The 24,559-nt window shown below is 39.2% G+C and overlaps 1 protein-coding gene across 1 annotated transcript; it reads right to left on the bottom strand.

Annotated features, from left to right (window-relative positions):
* Window positions 1-20,114: 20,114 nt before the first annotated feature.
* UQCRFS1 (ubiquinol-cytochrome c reductase, Rieske iron-sulfur polypeptide 1) lies at window positions 20,115-23,884 on the bottom strand. Its single transcript, XM_083852183.1, has 2 exons — window positions 23,612-23,884; window positions 20,115-20,918 (listed from the first exon to the last, which is right to left on the bottom strand). Exons 1-2 carry the CDS (start codon window positions 23,817-23,819, stop codon window positions 20,308-20,310), a joined length of 819 nt encoding a protein of 272 aa, XP_083708309.1. The 5' UTR covers window positions 23,820-23,884; the 3' UTR covers window positions 20,115-20,307.
* Between the last annotated feature and the right edge of the window lie 675 nt (window positions 23,885-24,559).

Genomic DNA, 24,559 nt, shown 5'->3' with positions numbered 1-24,559 from the left:
TTTAAAGACAAAACATCGGTTAATTGATGTAATTAATTTTTGATTAATGCAGTTAGTTGTTGTTTTTGTGAAGGCAAATAGGGTATTAAATGGGGGCTACCAAATGAACTAGGCAGGAGAAGGGAGTTCTTTAAAATGATACAGAAGGAAATGCTTTCTTGGTTAGAGCACTGAACATGGAAATTAAATAAGTAAAGCTCTGTTTAAAACAAATTCACCTGGGAAGCATTAGCTTGTCTCTGTGTAATGCATGCATCGCTCTGCATGTGCATTATGTTTTAATAATGCTTCCATCTTCCTCATAAGGCATATTGTCTTCTAATTCAGCCTACTCTAATAAGCCTATCTTGACAGTTGTCATGAAATACTGATTGCTTTTGGTGAGTAGCATATACTGTAATTATTTCCTTTTCCTATCATGGTATAATATACCTAAGATGCTCCATACATAGAAATGCACCTTCATAGAGTATTATAATGTGCATTGATTTTTTTTTTCTAATTTTTTTTATCAGCATAATGAAATGATCCCCTTTCACATCATAGAGTAGCATAATGCTTATTGATTTATTGCTGTACCTATTTACATTGGCTTATCAGAAAGGTGCTTCCAATGCATTAGCAAACCCCTGAAGCGCTTCTGGTAATAGCAAAAAGTGCCTGGGCAGCTGAAAATGTAAGAAAGAAGGTTTATGTTTTTTAATAAAACTTATATACAGCAGAAGATTCCATTTCCTCAGCCAGGCTGTCTCATGGCTAACCTCCACAGGACAAGCGCTTGCAGGAGAATTTAGTTTCTCTTTGGCCCAAGCCTGCTGCCTTCAGCAGCATTTCCCAAGTGTAGGCAGCAGTGCCCTCATTTCCTTGCTTTGTTTATCCTACATAGAAACAATTTCTGTTCATGTGAAGAGATGGAAACTGCTAGAAATTAATCCTACCCTGCAAAAGGAGAATTAGATACTATAGTGCAACATCAGTTTAAAGACTTTTCCAGAAGCGACATCAATTTAGGATTAGGAAACCATCAAGATGTTGTAGTGCACCTACGCACCTTCATGCACGCCCCGTCCAGGAGAAGGGGGGGCAGCAAGCAAATCAACAAACAAGTCATTCCTACAGTAAATCTCTTGTGATTGAACTTGAGCACAGCACAGTATGCTACAGAAGAATGAATAAACCGATGATAATAACAGAAGCTGATTACATTGTGATGGGCAATAACAGCAAATAGGCCTTATCTTGAAATGTGAAATAGAAACTCATGGCCAAACAAATAAGTCTAGATTCCCAGAGAGAGCATTTTCAGCAATTTATGGGCAATGACCCTCAAAATTGTGTATTCAGAAAAAATAATTATTTTCAGAAGTGCAGCCTTGGCCCTTAGTGCAGCTGAGAATAAGGTATTTGTGTTGCTCAATTGCACATGCAACCTATCATCAAATTTTCATCCCATTCAGAAATGCCTGTGTTCACAATTGGATGCTGATCAGGACCTGTTCACATATTAGCATGTATACTTTCTTGCTCTTGCTCTGACCATTTACTCTCCCCTCTTCCTATTCATTCACAGAAACAATGACTTTTTATCATCAAGAGAAAAAAGAATTTTAAAACATTGAAAATGGACTGGGAGCCTAACGCTTTAAGGATTCATCTGAAAAAGCTGCACTCCCATAGGTGCACTCCACTTAGAGTACACGGTTTGCTTTATGTGCATGCTTTCATTTGGAAGATGGAGAGCAAGCTTGTTTTGCTTTTTCATAAAATCCCCAGATTTTAAGCATGTATACACACATTTCTACCAATAGAGAAATAAATATTTTGACAAATTCTTGTTTATTTGTGTAGAAGTACAAATATTTGTGTAAAAAGCGAGTTGGTATCAGCTGGGATATCCCCATACAGTGTTTCAGCCTGAGTCAATGAAGCACTTAAGCAGGTACTTCACTTTCAGCAATGTCTAGATGATACTGAATTGTTAGGTACTGACTGCTGGGATGTGGTGAGCTCTAGTACTCGTGGATTTAAAGGCTTAAGTCTGTGCTTAATGTTTTCATTCTTTTTCAAAAGGGATTGCTATCTGTGATAATGCTGATTATATTTGTTCCTGAAAGAGTTTAAAAACTAAACTACTTTGTGTATCCTATTAAGAAGTCTGAAATGTCTTTACTCCATTCTTTTCCTGTCCTTTAACAAAATTCACTGAACATTCACAAATGCAACTTATATAGAATGCTTTATTTTATTAATGTAAGACAATTAGTCATGAAACTCATTGCTCTTTTTAATATACTTGAAAATGCCCCAAACAAAGCATGTAGATCATGCTTCAGTAAGCCTCTGATCCATCAAGTAGGTGTTCCCTGCATATTTTAGTGCAGTAAGCATCCGTAGAGCACAATGAGTGTCATATAGAAAAGCAAAGTAAAATGGATGGTTTTAGTATATTAGCTACTAGGAAGCTGGTAGACTGCGAGAACAAGGACATCATAAATCTCAGGAGGATTATGAGACTGGCTTCCTTCCTCCTTGCGCTCCTACACAGGTGCCTTGTACCTATCCACACCTGGGCTGGAGCTGCTCTAACTGGCAATAAATGCTGTGGTATAATCATATGGTACGGATATACAAGGAAGGGAAGCTCTCCTTGACCTTGTATCTACTAAGAATCAATCTAGCAACTGATCAGCACAAATTTCTTTCCAAAGCCTGAAAAAAAAATCCAGAAATATAAGTCTCACCCTTGTTTCTTATAGAGGCTATACAAGAAATATATCAGCTCCAAAACTATGAAATAATTAATTTTCTAATTAAAAACATGCTATCAATATCCATACGAAAGTTCAACTTGGGTGTTCCTTCCCGATTTTGTTGTACAAGCTGAAAAACTACCCTAAATAAGATTGTTATTCACTGGTAGCTGAAGAAATGAAATAATTTATTCTAGCTGAGCATGAGTCTAATTTTCTTTAAAAGACAGAAAAAGATTGAAATAAGTCCCAAGAATGTTTTACAACCCTATCAGAATAAAAGATCAAAGAACCTTAATTCCAACATTGTGCTTGCATAAATCAGCGTGAAATATTAGTCTTTCAATGTATTTTTGTATCCTTTAAAAATAACATGAAATATTACCAAGAAGTAAAGTAAAATATGCATCCGACCATATTGTTACAGAAATAATTACAGTGATGGCTGCACTTTGACAGCCATCACTACGGTATGGTTCTCCAGTCTCAAGCCAAAACTTTCTCTTATAAGTCTTACTAAATAACTGTTGCTGGTCTGCCAGCTTATTTTGTACAAGTAAAGCTCTTTGAAATTTCCCGCTTATTAAAGATGCTGCATTAGTTACTGTTTAGCAGTGCATACTTATCTTTCTAACCACAGTCTTAGGAGGGCTTGATTTTGCTTACCTGGTGATAAATATTCAAAGGAGCACTTGCAGTCATGAAGTAACCACATGGAGTGTCTTAGGAACCCTAAAACTGGGAACAAGGGTTCTGTTATGTTTTGGTTTGACTTTGTGCATGTAAAGGTGACCATTTTCCAAAACTTGAATTCAAAAATCAGTTGAACTAGTTTCCCGCTAATTGTATTTTGTGTGATGCAGTTTTGGAGTGTACCTTTACATTTAGTTAAGGGCGCAGAAAGGAGCAGTGCTCTTGTGAAATCTAAGGTAGAATAAATCGGGGTTCAGTTCAGAGTTTTGTCTGTCTTGATCTCATGCAGTTGCATTTTATAACTTTAGTTCCCATTGGTAAAGAGCTGATCATTATTCTTCAGTTTTTCCCATTAATGTGTTTAGAACTGACATCTCCCATGAAAACCCCTCCTGTCATTTATTCATATTTTAGGAAAATATGGGATACAAAATTACTATCAAAGAGGAAGTTAGGTCTGATATGCACACAGAGATACCGGTTCATTTAAAGTATCTTTTTGTGTATACCAGTCAAATTTATATAAATTTCAGAAATACATGGATTTCTAGAATGTAAAGCTACATGAAAAAATTATAAGTAGTACGCATTTGTCACAAAGCAATTAAATATCTTGGTTTTTTTATTCCAAAATTAACTTGGCACATTAATTTAACATGAAAAGAGTGATTTAATGAAGTCTTCAGAGAATTAGTATCTGCCCTTTGAATAAGTTATCTAAAATGCTATTTTGTTATGCAAAGCTATGCAAAATAAATTACATTCAAGCAGTGGTTCAGAAAGTAGCTTATCGTAACCCGATGTTCATAAAGAAACGACATAAAAGATCTGGGGATCACTACTTTGCTTTCAAGATCGGAAAAATTAAGCAGAAATAGTCTTTCATTTGAAAACAGCTAATTTGACATGGAGATAATTATCTTGGTACTTTGAAATGTGATTAACTCTAATTATAGACAGAAAAAAACCTACAGGGAACAATGAAAACAAAATCTAAATGTGGAAGTGTGAGTGTGGACTGTCACGTGTAATTCACGTGACATAGCAGGTCTGATTTTCTCCTCTGTATGCGACCATGTCCACAAACTAGAAATTTCTATTTGCATCCATATTTATCTCTCAGTATGAGAGCCACATAAGAATTGCTTGGGATAAATGACTCACTTCTCTAATGTGTGTATGCATGAGCATGCACAGACACACGCACGTACACATGAGCTGAAACTGGCACCCCACTTAATGTAAATCTGGGATATTCCAGTTCTGTCTGTGGGTTATTACACCGTACTTCTAGCAAGGTCAGTGTGTTGGTTCCACTAACGGGGTGCAGAAAGGCTACCCACACTAGGAAATACTGTTACTCATTGCACCTTTTTTCTTTTACCAAATAAAGAAAAACATTATTCTCCCAATTTCATTTGGTAATATATTTGAAATATGAGGAATGATAGTATTAGATAGCTATCAGTATTCTAAATGGATGGAAGTCTTATTCAGTGTCTGGCTTTCTTTTAACCAAGCTTAATAAACTGCTCCCTTCAGTACTGTTTTCTGACAGAAACAATTTCTGTATTGTGTTGTTTTGGTTTTGCTTTATTTTTTAAGCATTACCCAATATTTGTCATAAATCATAGATTTAAACCAGGGATCATTCACCTCGGGTGCATTGACAGATGCAAAAGTACATGCAAAAAAGGGAAATCAACGTGGATTATTTGGTACTTTTCATACCAAAGACCGTTTCCCAGGAGCTGTTCAGGGAGAGGAGGTCTAGAAGCCTGGCTGTCATTACCCACTTGTGCATAGCTCACGAAGATACACGTGGCTTTTCATTTAAGCAAATACTCTCATGCTCATTTTATGGAAAATAGTAAATAGGATTATGGTTTTAAGGTTACATATGTTGTACAAAGTTCTATACATTTTTCCCAAGGGATCTGACAGTTCCAACTGTCCCCGGACAATAAATGGATTATTAGTCTTCTGTGGGTTTTTTGGATCCGTCTCAGTCTGGCTTTTGAACAGGCAATGGTGCACATTCTGTTACATTTTAGCCCATTATCTCAAAATTGCATGCTGAGATAGGTTTTGTTCAATAACTGAATTCTTTAACTTTATCAGGTTTTTTTTTTGAAATGAAGTTAAGTCTTTTTTGAGTCAGTTTCATTTATATACAGAGTTTGTTGGCTGCTGTGTTTGCACGTACTAATGTAGAATACAGCTTCTAGGCTCTGCCAGCTTGGCCAGAGGTGTTTTAGTTCTGTGTTCCAATGTGATCTGCTGGAGCCAGGAAGCCTAAACCATTGTGCTGGGAACCAAACTATAACTCGAAGTTTTCATTCAAGGCTCCCAGCTCTGTGATGATGGATGCCTAATATTTTCAGCATAAACCAAGTTCTCAGGGCAACTTAGCTTTCTAGTACCAGGTTTCCAGACATCCAACACTTCCAGCTTTATGTTCAGAAACACCAGCTGATCCTCCATATTTTTAGGAATTTGTTAAAGCTGGTATGTTCATGTGTAATTTCCAATTTAGATGAATAAGTGCTTGTTTCAGAGGAAAAATCCAGCAACAGACCAAAGCTCCTGAAACATGGTTGTGCCAGCTCTCCCCTTCTTGCTCTGTCTTTGCGATACAGCTCTGAGGAGGTAGCACTGAAAAAGTGTTTGGAAAGAAATGCATCGTGATAGGAGTGGAGGAGGATGAAAGCAGAAGGAGAGAAAGAAAACTCTGTAAGCACTTTGAGATGGGATCAAGAATTTTCTCACAGGGAAAAAAAAATCAGCAGAGGAATGAATAGGCAGGATGATGCCACAGGCTCAGGAAGAGGACTTTAACGGGGGTGTGCTGCTATGCTGAATGAGGGAGGGTATCAAGTGCTCAGGGACCAAATTAGACTCATTGCCAGAGTCAGCATAGTTACATAAAGGCAGATGAAAAATAGGGTGTTAAATTCCTGAGTTGCCATCTGTAAGCTGGGGGCATTAAATCCAAATCTTTGGCCATTCCCATTAACTGCTGAGGAAATCATCAGTAATTCCACAGCAGTTTTGTAATGGATAGGGGGAAAAAAATGAAGGCTGGGAGTAGTGTTTATTCTGTAGTAAAACTCTTTCTGTTATTTAGTGTAGGGGAGCTTCTGATGGATCTAGATAAATGACAGAATTTCCCAGACCTTCTCTACAGTATTAGGATGCTTAACAATGTGTTAAGTATGTAAAGTATTAAAACCAAAACAAACTAATATTTTTCTCTTATGTTGAACTGATATTATTGTATCTGGAGATGTGTGCAAGGAAAACAAATGCCATTTTAAAACTAGTTTATTTCTCCTCTACCCAGTACAACTATGGTAAATGTGGATGACTTATGTAGAGGCTGTTACCTGACTTTACATTCCTCATTAATTTTGTGTGGTTGTACTAAACTGAGAGATCTCTATCAAAACTGCTAATTTATCTGAGTCAGCTTGCCATTTCTATGTTCTCATTAAAGCACTGGAGCAATCTCATTTGCGTTTTTTTTTTTTAAGTAATACAAGCAACTTCCTTTCTAATTTATTTTTAATTTTAATCAGAAAAGGAAAAAATCTAGTACTGTAGAAGTTGATATTACAATAGCTGGGAATGGAATGCACACTGTAAAATGTTCAAAGCAAAAGATTTGTACTTAAATGCTGGGAAAGATCTGAGTATTGGGATAGACGAGCGGCTATCCAAATGACACTGGCGGCTTTTCTGGTACTGAAGCAGTAAGAAGAAGCTTGAGCAGCTCAGAAGCCAGCCAGGTACCCTCCTGCCCTTGGGCTGTGCAGAATTGCCTTGAGTACGTGTGACTGATGCGCTCCTACAGCAGTAGCCTTTCACCTTTTTATTATGTCATAGTCAGCGTCACTTGTACCTTCTGACATAGCCCACAGTGACAACTTTTTGAAGTTTCTCATGAGAACCCTGCTGAGGTTTAGCAGAGGTTGTGAATCGCCCTTCACCCCGGCACTGGGGAGCTGCATATTGAAAACTCTCTAGGGCAAGGGAGGTGTCTTTATATTTTAATTGCTGTTTAAAGTTTCTTTAAGCTGATACACAGTAATCATGCTCACTGGCTTTTCTGTTTTATATTTAGTATGGCATGGAAAAATTTATTGCTCCAATTATCCACTTTTCATGGCAGCAGGGGTCTTTCCCTGTCTCCCTCGCTAGCTTCCATTGCACACAACCTTGCTGTGTTTTGAGGCCGGGCCCACTGGCCCCCTGCAGAGCCCCATGGCTTCTCCCCGTGCCGCCGAGGCTGTGCACCTGCTGCATGGGGCTGCTCCGGGGCAGCAAGGCACCACATGCCCTTCTCATCCTTGCATCCCTCTTGCCAACTAACTTTCAAAATTATCTGCATAGCTCCTCTTGTTTTCATCTTCTTGTCTTCCATAATGTTACTGTTTTCTTCATTCTGAAAAATGTTCTTTCTGAGAGCAAATCTGGGCGAGGATTTGCAGACAGAGAGAGGATGATCCAGAGCAGGGCGTGCTGGCAGAGCTCGAGGACTGAGAACAATGCACCATGCTGTTATGGTGCATGTAAACCATGATGTACCTGCAAAAAAGCAACAAGCCCTCATTGAAGTTGTGCACTTCATACCCTGTCTGTGAAGTTGGGAGGAGGGTGCTGTGTTTCTAACCTACTTTGTTATTCTCCTCAGTAGTTCTAATATTTGCAGAAATGTTCAATTAGAGATAAATCTTTTCTAATTCCTTTGGATTTCATTGTAATAGTGTTAATCATGATGAATTCTTTCACTATTTAAGAAAATCAATTGTCAATTAGCTTTTATGGGGAATTATACACTGTGGTTAGTCATCATTTGAGCATTATGGCTTTATTTGACAACTATGTTATTAAAACATACAGTAATTTGCTTTTATTATAATCTATCTAAAAGCCAACACAAGCTTCAAAAATAATACGAGCTTCGGAATTATAATTAGAGTATTTTTTATTAGGAATTGTTTTATAATGCAGCATTACTGTTCAAAATTAATTATTTTGTGTGAAGAAAATTTAATTAATGTATTATTTACAGGAACCAGATAGTTTACCTGCTTTTTTTGTAATTGCTTGAAGAATAATGACTATTCACAAGATTTAAATAAGTAGATAGTAATTCTGAAGTAAATAAGCTTGATTGAATAATGAAAGGTTTAAAAAATACTTTATTTTCAAAACACTGGACCAGGCCCTACAACTTTGTATAACCAGGTGAAGACTCATTCCCAGGCAATCTGGAGGTTGGTGCTGTCTTGCAGGGTTGGTCCAAAATTTATTCAATCACTTTCATAAGCAAATGATGTAATACATGGACCTACCTCAGCTAATTCTGTAACGAAGTGGTGCATCAGTTCGTAATGCTAGCACCAAATGTTATTAAGCAGATGTATGCATTATTTTCTCGTTATTTTGATTAAAGGCTATATTTTGTCTATAGTTGTCACAGCCTCTGTTTAAAAATGAATACTTTGAAGACATTAAAGTAAATCATGATGGATACAAGCTGATCTCATTGCTGCAGTTAAAATTTGGAAAACAAACAAAAAAAAAAACAGAAAAAAAAAAACAGGGAAATTTGTGATATTTCTGTTACTATCACCAGTGGTACTTGGGGCAGAAAGGATCAGAATGCTATTCAGAAAGTGGATGATGAAGAGTAAAAATGAAGAATTGATGATATCCCAGATAGTATCCTATGCTGAGATATTCTTCCCAGCTGTTGGGTATATCAAAGATCATCCTTCTCTTGCCCAGAGATATTTATTGACCATAGCTTTCATTACAGAGCAGCCAAGTACCAATAATCTAAAATATATGCAAGTTTTAAAAGTCTATATTCAAGTTTTAAACCTTTTTGCTTATGAGGAATGTTCTTACTGGCCTTTCCCTGTCTCATCTGGGAGATGAAATGTGAGTTATATATTTGCTCTGGAATTGGCTTGGCTCTGAGGGAGCCATTACGGTTGCTATTCAAACCTCAGGATCCAGCGTATCTTAGAATTATTGTGTTCTTCTATTCAGTGGAGTATTCTAGTGTAGGTGGTGCAATGTGAAATCAGACTGTATAAACCTTGGCTCTATAAACATTTTTACACTGAAATCTTCTCTACAGTAATAATAATAAAAATAACATTACCAGTTAACTGTTACCCACTATACATAGGCTACTCTATTCAAAGAGCCCTAAATAACTCTTAGAAATCTGTTGCTTCATCAGAGATATAAAATGAAGGGCAGATTACGGCAACTGAGAAAGATAATTACCACTGCCACCGAGCCCCTGGCTGAATAACCTCTCTGAGGAGCATAAGAAGTAGTGCACGAGGTCACAGCAGGCCCACCCTTTCTACAGCATCAAGTGGTAGCAAATACTTTGGGAAAGATCAAAGAAACAGCAAGACTAGTGTTGTCCTTCCTCCGAGTTTACAGTCCCAGTTCCCAGCAGTCATCTGCAGTAGGCTTCTCCCGAACCAGGGACTGAGCCTCAGGCATTGTGTTCAAAGCCACATATGGACCTTCCTCTGCAGATTTTCTGTTCCATTTTTAAGCCACCTGTATTTTAATGCCTTCCATACATTCTGGTGCAATGTCATCTTGTGTAATAATTATTTTCTTTCTTTCTTTCTTTCATTTTGCATTTGTTGTTTGATGATTTCTCTGCATGCTTTTCATTCCTTCTTTGCCCTTTTATTTGTTGTTAATTTGGGAGATGATCTAAATGATGCAAAGCTTTGTCTGGTAGCTGAGCTGTCTGTGCTATGGCAAGCCTCATCCTGAAACCAGAAAATTCGTCTCTGCCTATTTAAATATGTCTTTCAAAGAGCAGTGTATTGAGCAGTGTTGCTTGGGTTCCTGGGTGATCGCAGAGCTGTAAAATGTTTCCTGAGCATCTTGCCCACCCGTCTGTGCCCTTTCTGTGTGGGGACACTCATCCGATTACTATTTACAAACTGGAAATGAGATGGGGTTAAATACTACACCAGCAGAAGATGTAGCCTACATCTAACATGTTCCTTAAGATTTCTATTGATTACTGTTCTTGCTTTACCGTTCTCCTCTGATTCGTACTGCATGATACATCAGTTTCAGAGAATTTAAATTCAGGTCGATCATTGACCTAATGTATTGTCCCAATGGGAGAGGGGTAGGAGTCTGTGAAGAATCTGCAGAGAACATGAACCACTACAATTTGTAAATTGAACTGGCTGGGGGTGGATTACATCACTTTAATCAGTTTTTCAACTTACCATGCTGTTCTACAATTAATTGTGTTTCAAGCATTGCTGGTCCTTATCAGACAGTGTCTTTATGCTGGGGTTAAAATGGTCATGGGGGAAAGGATGTCAGCTTCTCTCCAGTACCTAGAGTCATGTCTAAATAGTGGTTATGTCATACCTAAATTGCATTTCACAGCTGGAAGAAATGTAACTTTAAACCAACGCATCTGAAAAGTATTATGCATAAGTGTAACCATTAGACAGAATGAGTTGGTTATATCAAAGATGATTACATAAATAAATCAGAAATAAATTATGCTGCATATAAATAGGGGTTTCAATGGTCACACTGAAAGACATTACCAGGGAGTGAGAAACTGGAAACGAGCAAGTCACAACCTCATCTTGGCCTAAATAAAATATGAACAAAGAATAATGAAAGCACTGCAACTTAGGTTCTCACAGAGTTGGAAGACTTTTATCAAAAACTGCAATTAGTTGTCAAAAACATCCCTAAGCCATGACTTTCTTGTATCGCTTAAAGACTTCAAAGCAGTTTGTCATTCAGGAATACACACTACAGTGCAACTGGGATGCAGCTTAGAAGATAATAGTAATGGCAGTCTTTGAGATCCTCAGATGAAAGTATTTTCATAAATATGAGTTAATTGAGCTGCTAAAGATAATTGTAGTTAAGGACTTCAGTATTATTTCATTGTAATTTATTGCAGAATAGAAATATCAACGGATAAATGTAGATGTTTCTAAAAGCTGCGCAGGAAATAGTTTTGCAGCCAAGTCTAAAGGCTGTAACAGAGACAAACGTGCACTGTTCGGATCCTTTTTCTTTCATGAAGATCAAACTGATACTGATTAATTATAGAGGGAAATAGACAATACAGTTTTGCATTGTTCAAGCACCTGAAAAACAGCTAGAAAACCGTACTTCTAAAGCTCACTTAGGTAAAGACAGCAAAAAAGCAGTGTACAAGAAGCTGGCAAAAATGCTAATAGAGTATATCTCACCTGGGAGAAACATACTGATGATAGACTACTGATAAATGAAAGACAGCTGAAAACCACAGTATGGGGCAGTTTCTACTCCCTCTGAGCTTTGTGGAAAGTAAATGGAAGGGAAAATGACTTAAATACCACGAGCATGATGGGAAGAAGTGCATTCACAGATTCAAGAGATTTTTTCTTTGCAGGTTGCTAAATCTTCACCACCAAAGGAACAGAGGCTGTGATTCTGGCTATACTGTACGCAGTGGGACTTTGGCATTCAGGAAATTGTGGTTCATTAGTGTTTCATGGCACATTTATTTTGCCACTTAAGGTTGAAGTCCCACAGAGCCATTCAGTTTAGTACATAAAATGAGATGGATTTAGGCCACCATTGTACCTGTGTGCTATATGCTTCGATTGCAACGATCTGTTTCATGATGACCTAGATTTCTTTGAAGACATCTGTGCTTTCCTTGTAAAAAAACAAACAAACAAACAAAAAAACCCAACGGATTATTTAAAACAATATTTATTTATAGACTGGTGGGCTTTGGGCATAAAGTCTGCCTCAACTTGTATAGAAGAACATTTAAAATATTTTAACTTACAGAAGAGGACATACTGAACGGACAAACAACATGCTGTCTTTCCGTAGGATCTTTGGCTGAACTAATCCTGTTTGTGTGCAAACAGCTAAAATATGGTTGAAAGAGTTACTTACACTTTCAGTATCACACTCTTCATACTTTTTGTAGGATAGCTTCATACTTTTTACTTTTTCTCATGTCCTACTTCTACTGCCCTTGCTACAACTTAAAACCTTTATTTTGTCTGTCCATGGTAAATGTGAATAATGCTTGATTGTTTTCACTTGTATCAGCCGAGGCTGTTACCATTTATCTTCTCAATGTTGATTAGGTTGAACAATCTGATTTCCTTCAATCCCTCTCTCTCACTAACCTTTTCTAGGCCTCTACTTACTCTTGTCCTCCTCTTCTGGAGTCTCTCCAATAACCAACATTGTTTCCTTGAAATGTCTGGTTCCATTTGGACCTTCATGAATGCTAATACAGAACATGTAAGTCCTATTTTTGCATCCGAGCTAGACATTTGCCTTTTTTTTTTCGACAGCTGTATGATGATATTGATTCATTCTCAGTTTGTGAGCAACTGTAATTGAAATTGTCTTGCATTTTAGTCATGTCTTTTAAGATGTTGGTGTCCTTTGCTTGTTCAATTTCATCTTCAAATCTAAGAAGTATGTTGCTATTCTACTACCCAACTTGCTATTGAAAGCGCTGAATATTGATATGACCCAAACCTGTAACTCCCACTTGCTTCTTTCATCCTTCAAAAGCTATTTGTGCCTGGCGGTGATCACTAACTACTCTTTAAGGACTATTTTTCAGTCAGTTCCCATGCTTTCATTTGAACTTTGTTTCCTTGACTTGCTCCTGAAAGATCACAGCACCAAAATCCTTACTAAAGCTAAGTCCACTTTGTTTGCTTCCCCTGATCAAAACCCCAAGTTCGACCATGACTCCAGGCCGTTACTGCTAATCCTCCAGACTTCTTTTAATCTACCCATCAATCCTGATTTTTTTTTTTTTTGTTATGGGGCTTACAGGTGCAGCGGAAGTGAAGGGCCCAGAGTTTGTAAGTGTGCTCACAGTGCAGCACCCACGGAGTGGCACTGCTCTCTGTGTGAGCAGCTGAGGGATGTGTTATCTACTGCAGAGCAGGTGACCTGCTGGCGTAAGTGGAAGTATGCTTGTAAGGGAAATCAGATGAACTGAAAACGTAGAGGATGAAAAAATTGGAAGATAAATAGCACTAGCAATGGCAACCTTTAGCGACCTCGGTGGAGCAGCTTAGAGATGACAAGAAATTCAGGCTGAAAACGGTTGGTGATTTATAGACTGTGTGTCAGAATGGCCCACATCGATGGGTGTGAATTACAAGTAAGGACAGATTATCTGTCAAAATAGGAAACTGTCTTCAAAAACAAATGTTTCTGAAAAATGATTGGCAATAGGTCAGAAGTTCTTTGTCACATTCAATTAAATTAAATGATCAAGAACAACTCTTCCAGTAGGTTAAGAGAAGTGAGCAGGACTAGCTGAGTGACACTGTAATTATGGCCTAAAATTATCAGATGCATGTCCAGCCTTTCAAAAGCTGGTATAGAAAATACGCTAATAACGATGAAATCATTACATTTTAAGAGTCTGACACTTACTCATTTGCAGGTACATATATATGTGTATGCAGTTATTTTTCTTTTCTCAGAGTTTGTCTACCAGATATACAATATAGGTATGCCTTAAGAGCCAAGAGCGATGTTTTATTTAGGTGGAAGCAATGCAGAAGTTTTGAGGCAGTTATTCATCTTCTTAACCAGTGTCAAGTATAGTGGCTAGGAGAGCGATATCTTTAATTTGTACTGCAATCGTAAGCGGAAGTATTAAAAAAATGGAAATAACCATAAATAGTCGTTTATGCTATGGAAATATTAAAGGCCAATAAAAAAAAAAAAGAAATTAAAGCGTCTTACGAACTGTATAAAGAAAATAATATTGCCGTACATATGCTGTCTTCTTATCAGGCAGTCAAAATTGATGCTGTTGTGGGGAAAAAGTAATTGCTAGGTCAAAAGTTGCAGTGCCAGTATAGATATCAGGTACTTCAGTGGGAAATCTATGAGCCAAACCTTGTTACAGGTATTTAATTCTAACTTGCACAAGACCCCAGTGTACATCTCACCTTTGGGATATATATAATTCCGGACAAACTGCTAGAAAAGCTACTGCAACTCCTGGTATTTTAGTAATTAATTCAAAATTACCGTTCAGTAGGAACTGAAAAGAGAGGGAAAAACCCAGCTGTAGACTGTCACAACTGAGAGGCTCTTCTGTAGGCAGGGGTGACATGTTCTACAGGTGACATTTCAGACTGACATCTGAAATGCTCTATCACGCTTGTTGCGATTCAAAAGGAAAGCTCTGTTTTATTTCAAATAATAATGTCACCTAAAGGGTGCTGTCATCAGTGGCCCACTCTACATGAATTATACAAAATAGCTATGGTTACAAAATAAACTGCCTGTATTATCCTCCTCCTCCTGCCCTGAAAAACAGACTAACAAAAAGCCCCGATGCCTCTAACCTAAGAGATAAATCTGATCTTATTTAGCTGCATCTTGCTATTCCTTTAACCTGTTAAAGCGTAGGCATGAGAGGAGAATTTTTGTATATACAAAGCCTCCCCCCTTGCATTAACAGACATTTATTCAATAATTTTCTATCATGTTTTTGAGTACTCTGTTTTAACGATTAAATACCCTTAAACATAAAATGCCCTGAATCTGCTACAAAATTCTGCATTTCTCAATAGCTCTTTGGTCTGATGGCCATGCAAACCAATAGATCTCTTCAGGAAGCTGGCACTTCTTATTTGTGGTACAAATTAGAGGCTGACATGCATTGTAATTACCTGCAAGTTATATGACTGCTCACAGGGGAGAATTTGGAGTTCTGTTACCATATGTCATGGTGGGAGTAAAGGAGTTCCACCCAACACTACTGTTAAACTCTTAGTTAAAAGTTTGATAACTACTGCTAATATTCCCCTGTTTCCAAGGCCTGTTATCCTATTATAGCAAGAAATGTGATTGCATTGACGTGATTTGTTCCTGATAAATCCATGCAGACTATTACTTAGCACCTTATAGTATTCCATCTGCTTACAAATACAATTATAGCTTTATTCTGTATTTTAATATGTACAGATTCTGAATTAAGACTTTAATAAATTGAAGCATAATTAATTTTGAAAATATGGTATTAATGCAATTGTTCACCTAAGGGACTGTGCACATTATGTGTCATAGCTGTGGTCCGCTTACAATTTCTACTCAAATTTTCTAACTAGAACAAGTCTTTTTGTAGTCTTCAGTGCCCCCTTCTCCTCCTTCCGATACAAACACTATGAACAAATTAATGGATTCTTAAGTACTTTGGATGTCAGCGGAGTTGGTGGGAACTGAAGGCATGAGGTGCTACAGTCTCGGCCAGCCCTGACCACCACCAGACTGTGGGGGCATCAAACTGAGCTCCCAGATTAATAGATACTTTTGATCTGAGCCTGTGTAAACTGCCTCTTTTTAAAAGGTGATGAGAAAATTTGGGTTTTCATGGTGATTGCAAAAGGTGTACTGGTCAGCAGAACTGCTGGGCATGAAATGCTGAAGTCCTTCAAAGACAGGGTCCCCTGCATTATTAACATGAAGGGTGTTTTTCATTCAGCCATCTCTTCAAATCTTTACTGAAACTGACAAAAAGAAACTACTAGAAAGCAGAAAATCTGGCATAGTGAATACAGATCACAGTCAGTTTCCCAACACTATAAATAACTTAAAAGTCCTAAAATGTAAATTGTCTTAATAATGAGCAATAAAAAGCAACTAACAGGTAGACATCTGTATGTAGAGAAGAAAATCTTATCTATGGAGGACACCAATATTCAGTAGCTTTAAATTCTCTCCTTCTGTCTATAAGTTATTTACTTTTTACTTTTTCAAGGTTAGAGGAGGGTCATTATTGTTCTGTCATGTCTTCTGCTGGTGAGAAACGTAGTGCTCGGACACCAAGCTCTGCTTTAACTCATCTGGGGAGCTGACCTTTTGTGTTCCTGAGGTGTACCTGACCTGCTTATGAACCCTGTTCATAGAGCTTCTTCATGTAGTTGTTTTGGTCATCAGTGGCAAGTGTCCCTGAAAATTGCGCTGCTGTGCAGCACAGCCTTTGAGCATGCTGCTGAAAATTGGTTAGCAAGAGCATGTGATAATGACTGTACGAGGGCTGTGTGTGAAACTGCTTTCAGTTCTGACAACTAGACCTAACAAGTCAGAAAGGTTAAAAAAAAAACACATATCATGAAAGAACCATGAAAACAAGTCTTGAAAAAATTACTTAAAATTCTGAAATTTTGTTTATAGTCTTTGCACTAATTATTCCCATGGCAGCAGTGCCCATTAAAAATGTTACCCTTCTTTTAAAGACAAAAAAGGAAGACAAAGCTATTGAAACATCAAATATTAAAAATTAAATTTTGATTTTAGTATTTTTATTCTCCTTATCCGAAGAGCTTTTTTTCTTATTAAATAAACGTGAACTCTGTTCAGCAACTTTGTAAAGACTGGCTTGTTCTAAAGGAGAAAAAGAAGTGAGCTGCGAAGGAACAGAGATGTGGCTGCTGCTTTGTGGCTGCAGGGGCACAGAAGAAAGGCAGGCAGTGCAGCTCCTCTCTCTGGCCTAGGACTGTGCTTTACAGCACTGCTGCTGAAAAATGTCAGGCTCTGAACGGTGATCAGCCTGGCAAACCTGTACCAGCATCTGGCTGTCCTTGCCTTTTAGTTTCTGCCAGGCTGTGAAGTCAACAGGAGTGAATGATGCTGGCTGGCTGGCTAAAGAGCTGACCGTAGGGCTGACCGTACGAGGTGCAGGGAGAAGTGTGGCTTCATACTGGTCGAAAACTGCACAGAGCACAGTGGTTTCTTACACAAAAATGAGGAAACTCCAGTTGTGCAGAGAGAAGTAGGACTTAGTACTTTGTGGGGTCAAGGGGAAGGTGCCCTATTTGTTCTGTGAAATACCCGAGTTTGGTTTTTGTCCTCCTCTCTGGCAGTTTAACTGAAAACAGTCTTGTGTTAGGACTAGAACCCTGGCAGGACCGTTAAAGTGAAGTGGAGAGAGTCAAAGTGGAAATATGTAAAAGTAGTGAAGCCCAGTAAGCCCTTGCTTCTTATAAATACGAGTCTTTCTCCAGAAATCCATACAATATAGCAGTATTTTTCAGAGTACTTGAACATTCATACTTCCAGCCACATTGGGGTACAGTAGCCATGAAAAGGGCAAAACAACTCATGTATGGTGGTAATGACTGTAATTAGTAGTGGTAGTGAGAGCTCCTTCCAAGGGCATCTCAGCCCTCAAGGTGATTTGGAACCCACTCCTGGCCATCAGCACATCGCTGCATGGAGGGTTATCACTGTTGGAGTCATACTTCTCTGATTGGGACTTTGGGCCTTCTGGGGCTTCTTGTCCCAGAAAGACCAATGCGGTAGGTGGGCACAACTCCCACAAATCACAGAATCAGAGGCTGGAAGGGACCTCTAGAGGTGATCTACACCCTTCTTGCTCAAGGACAGCTGCCCAGGAGTCTGTCCTGTTCAATTTGACCATCTCCATGGATACTCCACAGCCTCTTCAGGCAACCTATTCTAGCTTTTGGCAACTGTCACAATTAAAAAAAAAAAGTGTAATGACGTGTTCAAGTGAATTTTTTTAATTTTTTTTTAAATTTGTACCCATAATTGTATCACAAAAATGTGAGATTCCAGAGATTTTTTAAAAACTATTTCTCAAATTCTAATAAATCCCAATTCTTTTCCAGCGCACACTTGGCTTGTTACGAATGACCTTTTTGCAACTATAAGGAGAACAAAGCCTTTAACTGAAGAGAGGATGGAGGCTATCACATCTGCATTGTCTACGAAGCAATACTTCAACTTCTGTCATCAGTCTGGTGAAGCAGAGGTACTGCTGGCATCTCATGTGTAGAGTAAAAGCTGTTTTGCTCACAAACGTGCCATATCATGGCGCTACGTTAGTTGTAGACTGGTAAGATTGCCACCAAGTTAGTATGATGTAATTTAAATAGCAGCTTATCCTGTGCAAGTAATTTTATGGATGGACTTTTAAGCCCAACCACGACATACTAGATTTCATTGTGTTCACTTGTGAATTCAGAAACTGCCCTGGTCACTCCCTGATTTACAGGGGACAAATTTACTGTTAGCACAGTTACTTAGTGTCTATATAAACCACAATGAGGCCTAAATAATTTAACTGTGGGCTTAAAAGAAGATATTTTTAGGATAGTAGTAACCACTTGAGAGTTGAAGAGCAATGCTTTAATTTATATTAAATTTATATTTTTAACTATTTCAGAAGTTAGTTAGCTTTTCTTGAAATACAAAATTTGAGTAAAGATCCACCGTATAACACAGGGCACATACATGAAGACCAATTATTTACATACAAGCTTGGGAACGTCTCTTGCATTACTTGTGTAGCATGATTTATTATACAAGAAAGTCTTGAGAATGCTTTTGTAGACATAGTGATAAGGTGTAAAGCTTAAAGTTATGAAAGTGGAGAATGCATACCTAAAAATTTCTGTAGTAGTCATCTGTGATCATTTTCCTACCTGAATTGTGTGAGAACAGGTGAGCTATAGTCATCAATACTCTGTTTAATACTATTTAAAGTTTCAGCTTTAATCCAGCTGTCAACACAGCTTTACATGAGGCATATGCGAAATATACATGAGATGTTATGTGATGCAAAATATTCCAGACCACTTAATGCAGCACAAGACATTAAATGATCACAGAACAGCAGTAAACAACACAAAGCATACAGGAGGTAGCAGATTTTTTTTTTTCTTCTGGAAACAGCAAACCTTGTTTCTCCCTATATATTGCCTAGGCACTTAATTACTAGCATTGTTCTGTACTGGCAAGACCAATGCTAGTTAAATTTACTGGTTTCAGGCTGTATTTGTTTCTCCATAGCCTAGGGGTCAGCATTAAGGGAAGAGAGACTTCAAAGTTTTAGCCTTTATTGACCTTAGCCTATAAGCAATATGAAATACTTATTTTCACGCAAATCATGTGGGTCTTAAAATCTGGTTATGTATAAACCTTTTGCTACGTTTAATCTTAAAGATTAGTCCAGACTGATTGGTTCTTACAATTTAGTGTTCACTGTTGAATTTCCCTTTTTATTTCTCAATTTTCTAGTGGACGTGTCACAAATTTTCCAGTGTTCTAAGTATATGATCTAATGTTTAGGTGTGTATAACATTGAGCCTCATCTGGAAATTTAAAAAAAAAAATATTGAAATTCTACTATGACACATTTACTTTTTGTCTACATCATCATAAAATTAACACTGCTACCCTAATAGCTAAACAACTATACACTGCCTCTGAACAATGTAAAATAACTTTTCCACGTATTTATGTATTTTCCCCTTCACTTCCTTCAAAAACAAACAAAAAATACATTGGGAGTAAAAGGATTGCATTTAATATGATTCTATACTGAAACTGACTCCACTGTTAGAAGTTCATTGTAGGATTTTTTTAAAAGGTACTTCTTACTATACTGCAATAAAAACTAAGTACAAGTAATGAATGTATGTGGTATGGAGAAAGCTGTGGTTCTGTAGTTCATTACTGATATTGAATCAGCATCTCTTCAGGAGGGCTGCATACACATATTTGGGGTATGCTGTGGTATCTCTTTGACAAGACACACTAAGTCAGTACACAAACACATTATCATAGTCAGAATGAGTGCTCACTCACAAGTTTTTATTACAATTGAACATAGGGAAGTATTCGAACATACTTCAGGTTGAGTCAAGACAGCTAATGTGTATTCAAGATCATCTGGTTTGACAGCATTCCAGAGGATCAGTTAACCCTTTTGAGTGTACATTCATCAGAACAAGAAAACGAGCAAGCACTTGATTATTCAGCCAACAACAACTACATCATCACTAATAAACTGGTAAGTTGGAACCTCAAGGTTAAGGGGAGCAGGACCTTTCCTGATTCTGCCAGAGGCATCATAATGGGACCCATGGCAAGGGCAGTAATAACCACCAAAATCTCCGGAGTTAGCAATAGGTACACAACCAAGATGAGTGCAGACACCTATTAATATGACCCATTCTGGCTTCTTTACTCTGTCTAAATCATGCTGTGGATCTCTCAGTTTAGACAAATCAACTTCAGCTTCCTGATTAATCTCTGCTTGGGTTCTGTGGCGCACAAAGAGGGGCTTCCCCCTCCACTTGAAAGCCATGTTCTTGCCTTCCGGAATGTCAGACAGCTTGATTTCAATCTTTGACAATGCTAGCACATCAGCAGAAGCACTGAGGCTGGAAACAAACTGGGTGACAGCATTCTTAGCGGCATATGCAGCAGTTACACACATTGTTGCAGTCAGCAGGTAGGAAAACCCTTTTCTAGCTTCACTGCTGCTTTGAGAAGATGCTGTGGCATCTAGCACGTCTTGACGACGGTAGGCAGAGAAGTCAGGTACTGTGACATCATTATGGACACAACGCATGCTGGCAGGTGCTGCAAGGAAAATAATATGAAACGACAACACAAGTTAAAATATATTATGATGTATTTTATGTTAGTTGTTTTTTAATTACATTTTTTGAATGATGGGTAAGTTATTTCAAAGTCTTGGTAGCATTCCTGTAATTATACATTTTATAATTATTATAATTATTTAATTATACAATTTTAAGTTGTAAGCAAATGGTTACTAGATGGTATTTTTGGTAGATAACAAGTGATTTGTGAATCATTCCACCTTGTGAATCATTCCATTTCATTCCGTCAAAATTATATGAAACCTGTTAAGAACATAGTAGGACCTGCAAACAGTTCTGGGTTTAAAGTTTTTGTTGTTGCTTTTTTCAAATTTCAAGGAAAAAATGTTGCAGAATACAGTTACTATCTGAGAAGAAACAGACATTCTTTCTGTTCAAATGTTTCCCTTACAAACATGGTATGAAGAAATTTGATTTCCTTTGACTTAATTTCCATGCTTTTAATAATCTTCAGTGTCATTTTTAAGATTAAAAATGCAAGATCATATATCCCCCTTTACAGAAGTTTAAACTGCTGTCAAAGCTAACTGCCCCAGTAAATAATTTTTAAATCTTTCAGACTCCAATATTTAGTTTTTCAGATTTGGTACATAGAAGTGTTTAGGAATAAATTTAGTCAATATCTAGTTCCCAAACTTTGTGAGATTCCCATTTCAAACCAGTGTGCTAAACTGACAAGATGTGACTGCTTACTAAGAGGCCTTCCATTACCTTCTCCAGTGCAGGAAAGCTGCCTCCCTCAACAAAAATCTAGTATGCTAGGGAAAAGAACACACTAAGGACATTATTTGCTAAAATACAACCTCTGTTACTTGACAAGAACTATTTAGTCTTAGTTTTTTCTAGCAGTTGGCACAAGGTTAACAGAGGTTAATAGAAAGTGTTCGCTCAAAGTACTCAAAATAGATCTCAGAGATCTATATCCAATCTAATGGGGAAAGTATTTACATTTATTTACAATTAACTCAGCAAAGAGAAGATATTTGCTCTAGGATATTAATTGCAGAGAAATTAACTGAAAATTCTCTGAGAGCAAGCCATACTAACTTATCCCAGTACCAAGACATATTATATACACATTAGTAACCCGCTAATAAGCGTTACAATTAAGCTACTTTTTTTTTATACTCAATGTAAAGTGTGACTATGTTAACTGAAGCTAAGAATAAGACTACATATCAACTACATTAATTACAGATCTCTAGAATTTCCACCTGAACATATCCTTTACAGCTGTGTCAGGTGAAGTCTATGGTTCTAATCACTACACGCACAGCAGTCTCCAAGACTTGCAGGAATATCCTAGTTAACAGCATGATGCAAACTGTTGCTACATGCCCAACATCAGCAGATAAGGAAGCTTATTTTCACTCCAGTAGAAACTGGTTTCTTGAAATGTGCTAAAAATTGCAGCAATTTGAATGGGTCCTTTTTTAATACCACAATGGGACCACCCTAGATTGGCATTACAGATTTCCATGTATGCCTCAAAAAAAACAGAAGTAGCATCAACCTTTTTGTCCTTTCCTGTGTTCCTACAAAAAAGTGGAAGACACTGAACCTGTAAGTGTGGTTTGAAATAACACTGTTCAGCAACTCTTTTTATCTCTTAAGAATAATACAGGGCTGCTGATGCAGCACATCAAACAAGTAGGAGTGGCCCTCTATTTCTATCCATTTTCTATATTTTATGAAATGAGTAGGGGATACCATTTTAAAACGTACATGTACTGGGTACAAAAGATCCTTCATTTGGGGAGTAAAGTAACCTTTCAAAAATGTTTCTAGTATCTCATACTAAGTCTATGTAAATTGCAGATCCTTTGTTCCTCTAAAGGGCTTTTTGGCCTAATACATCTCATCTTGGTCAGGCTGAGTGCTTCAGACCAGCTGGCTTGCCATCAGCAGCATAAGCAGGCTGCATTCCGAAAGGCTGCCAATTGCATGTCTGTGGGCACGTCCCATCCCTTAATACATGAAGTACACGGCATTAGCCACAATCTTGAAGTCTTGTGTTAACTCGCTGCTGTTAAAGACATCTTGAGGTCAGGACTTGGGTATCACGTCTGCTGACGAATACTTGTTATCCTGCTTTTGGCAAACCGCCTTCACTGGACATAAGCACATGAGCAGATGCAGTTTCCAAGTGATGAAAAGACACACTTGTGAGACCTACAACCACAGTAATAATGGGCTAGGCTATATTGGCATTTCACGTAAAGCCACTGTCTTTCTCTGGCCACAGGTTGGATTCTGCGAGAACTAACTGGAGTAACTTGATGGGGATTTCCTTGCACCTTCCCAAATGCAAAATAAACAGCCACCCAAGTCACCACCAACAAGCAGAACTTCAAGCGCCCTCAGCGCTACACACATTCGCGTTACCACGAGGCCGGCCGCCCGGGACCAAACCGTGCGCCCCGCAGGGCTCCACAAGCACGAGCGGCGAGCGCCGCAGCCGCCGCCGCCGCTAAGCCCCCGCACGCCTCACTTCCCCCCGCCCCACTGGCCCCGCCGCAGGGCTGCCCCGGCGCCGCTGGAAGCCGCCCCCGTCCTCCCCGCCGGTCCCGGTGCCTGCCGCCCCGTCGCGGCCGCCCCTCGGCAGGCCCCCGCGCCCGGCTCCCCACCACCCCCCGGCCCGGCCCGCACCGTTGAGGCTGGCGCTGGCGACGAGCCCCCCCCGGGCCGAGCGGCCGCTCAGCGACTCCCGGCAGAGCAGCGGCCGCCGCAGGTCCAGCGGCACCTTCTCGGCCCGCAGCGCCGCGGGCGCCAGCGCCTTGAGCGGGCCAGGCACGGCGTGCGCGGCGGCCGACAGGTAGGGCGCGAAGGGCCCGGAGCGGGCGGCCACGGACAACATGGCGGCGGCTGCGGCGCTGCCCGGTCACCGCCGCGACCTTCCCGGCTGTCGCGGCGCGGTGACGTCACAGCGGGGCCGGCCCAGAGCCGCCACAGCGCCTCGCGGCCCGCCCCGCAGGCGGCTCTCGGCCGGGCGGGGCCGCGCTGCTGGGGCCCGCGGCCTGGGGCCTGCGAGGGGCTCGGGGCGGCGGCGGGAAGGGGCGGGACCGGCCCCGGTGCCCGCGGGTCGGCGGCTGCTGGGGGCTCCGGAGTCTCCCTGCGGCTTGGTTCCCCAAGGTTTTCTGTTCGCGTAAAGCGCGTTAGTCACTGGTTTTGCTCTCCTTGGGACTGTTCCATGTCACTGCCAAACAGCTCAATGCTGTTGCAAACATGCTTTTTTTACTGTTTTTTTACTTCATTGAGGTATTTTTTTGAAAGGGCAGTATAGGAAATAATTCAGCATGTCAGCCTTGCTGTATTGAAATCCTATCTTAGAATGCCTCAGATGATACTTGTAAGCAAATTGAAATCATCACATTTTACAGTGTTTCAAAGGATGGTTCAGGAAACACTGCCGGGACATCTGACCAGTCCAGTGCGTCTCCTGTAGGTACAGATCGATTCAAACAAAGCAGTGAGATTGCAAAACATCTTGGAGGGGTTTACATGTTCTCCCTTGGTACTCACTTGTGACACGATTTGGTGGTGTGTAAATACCAATGAGAAACATTACTTCAAAGGAAACTGCCAGATCTGTGACAT

This window comes from Anser anser (assembly GCF_964211835.1).
Source record: "Anser anser genome assembly, chromosome: 11".
In the NCBI taxonomy this organism is placed as follows: Eukaryota; Metazoa; Chordata; class Aves; order Anseriformes; family Anatidae; genus Anser; species Anser anser.
The sequence above is the reverse complement of the archived record's forward strand: the minus strand, read 5'-3'. Positions and strand labels throughout refer to the sequence as shown.

What these genes read in the sequence shown, in the direction of transcription:
- UQCRFS1 (XM_083852183.1), bottom strand. Translation starts at nt 23,819, where the DNA reads ATGTTGTCCGTGGCCGCCCGCTCCGGGCCCTTCGCGCCCTACCTGTCG. An exon ending in CGCCAGCGCCAGCCTCAACG is followed by an intron (nt 20,919 to 23,611) that starts GTGCGGGCCGGG and finishes TTTTCCTTGCAG; the next exon opens with CACCTGCCAGCATGCGTTGT.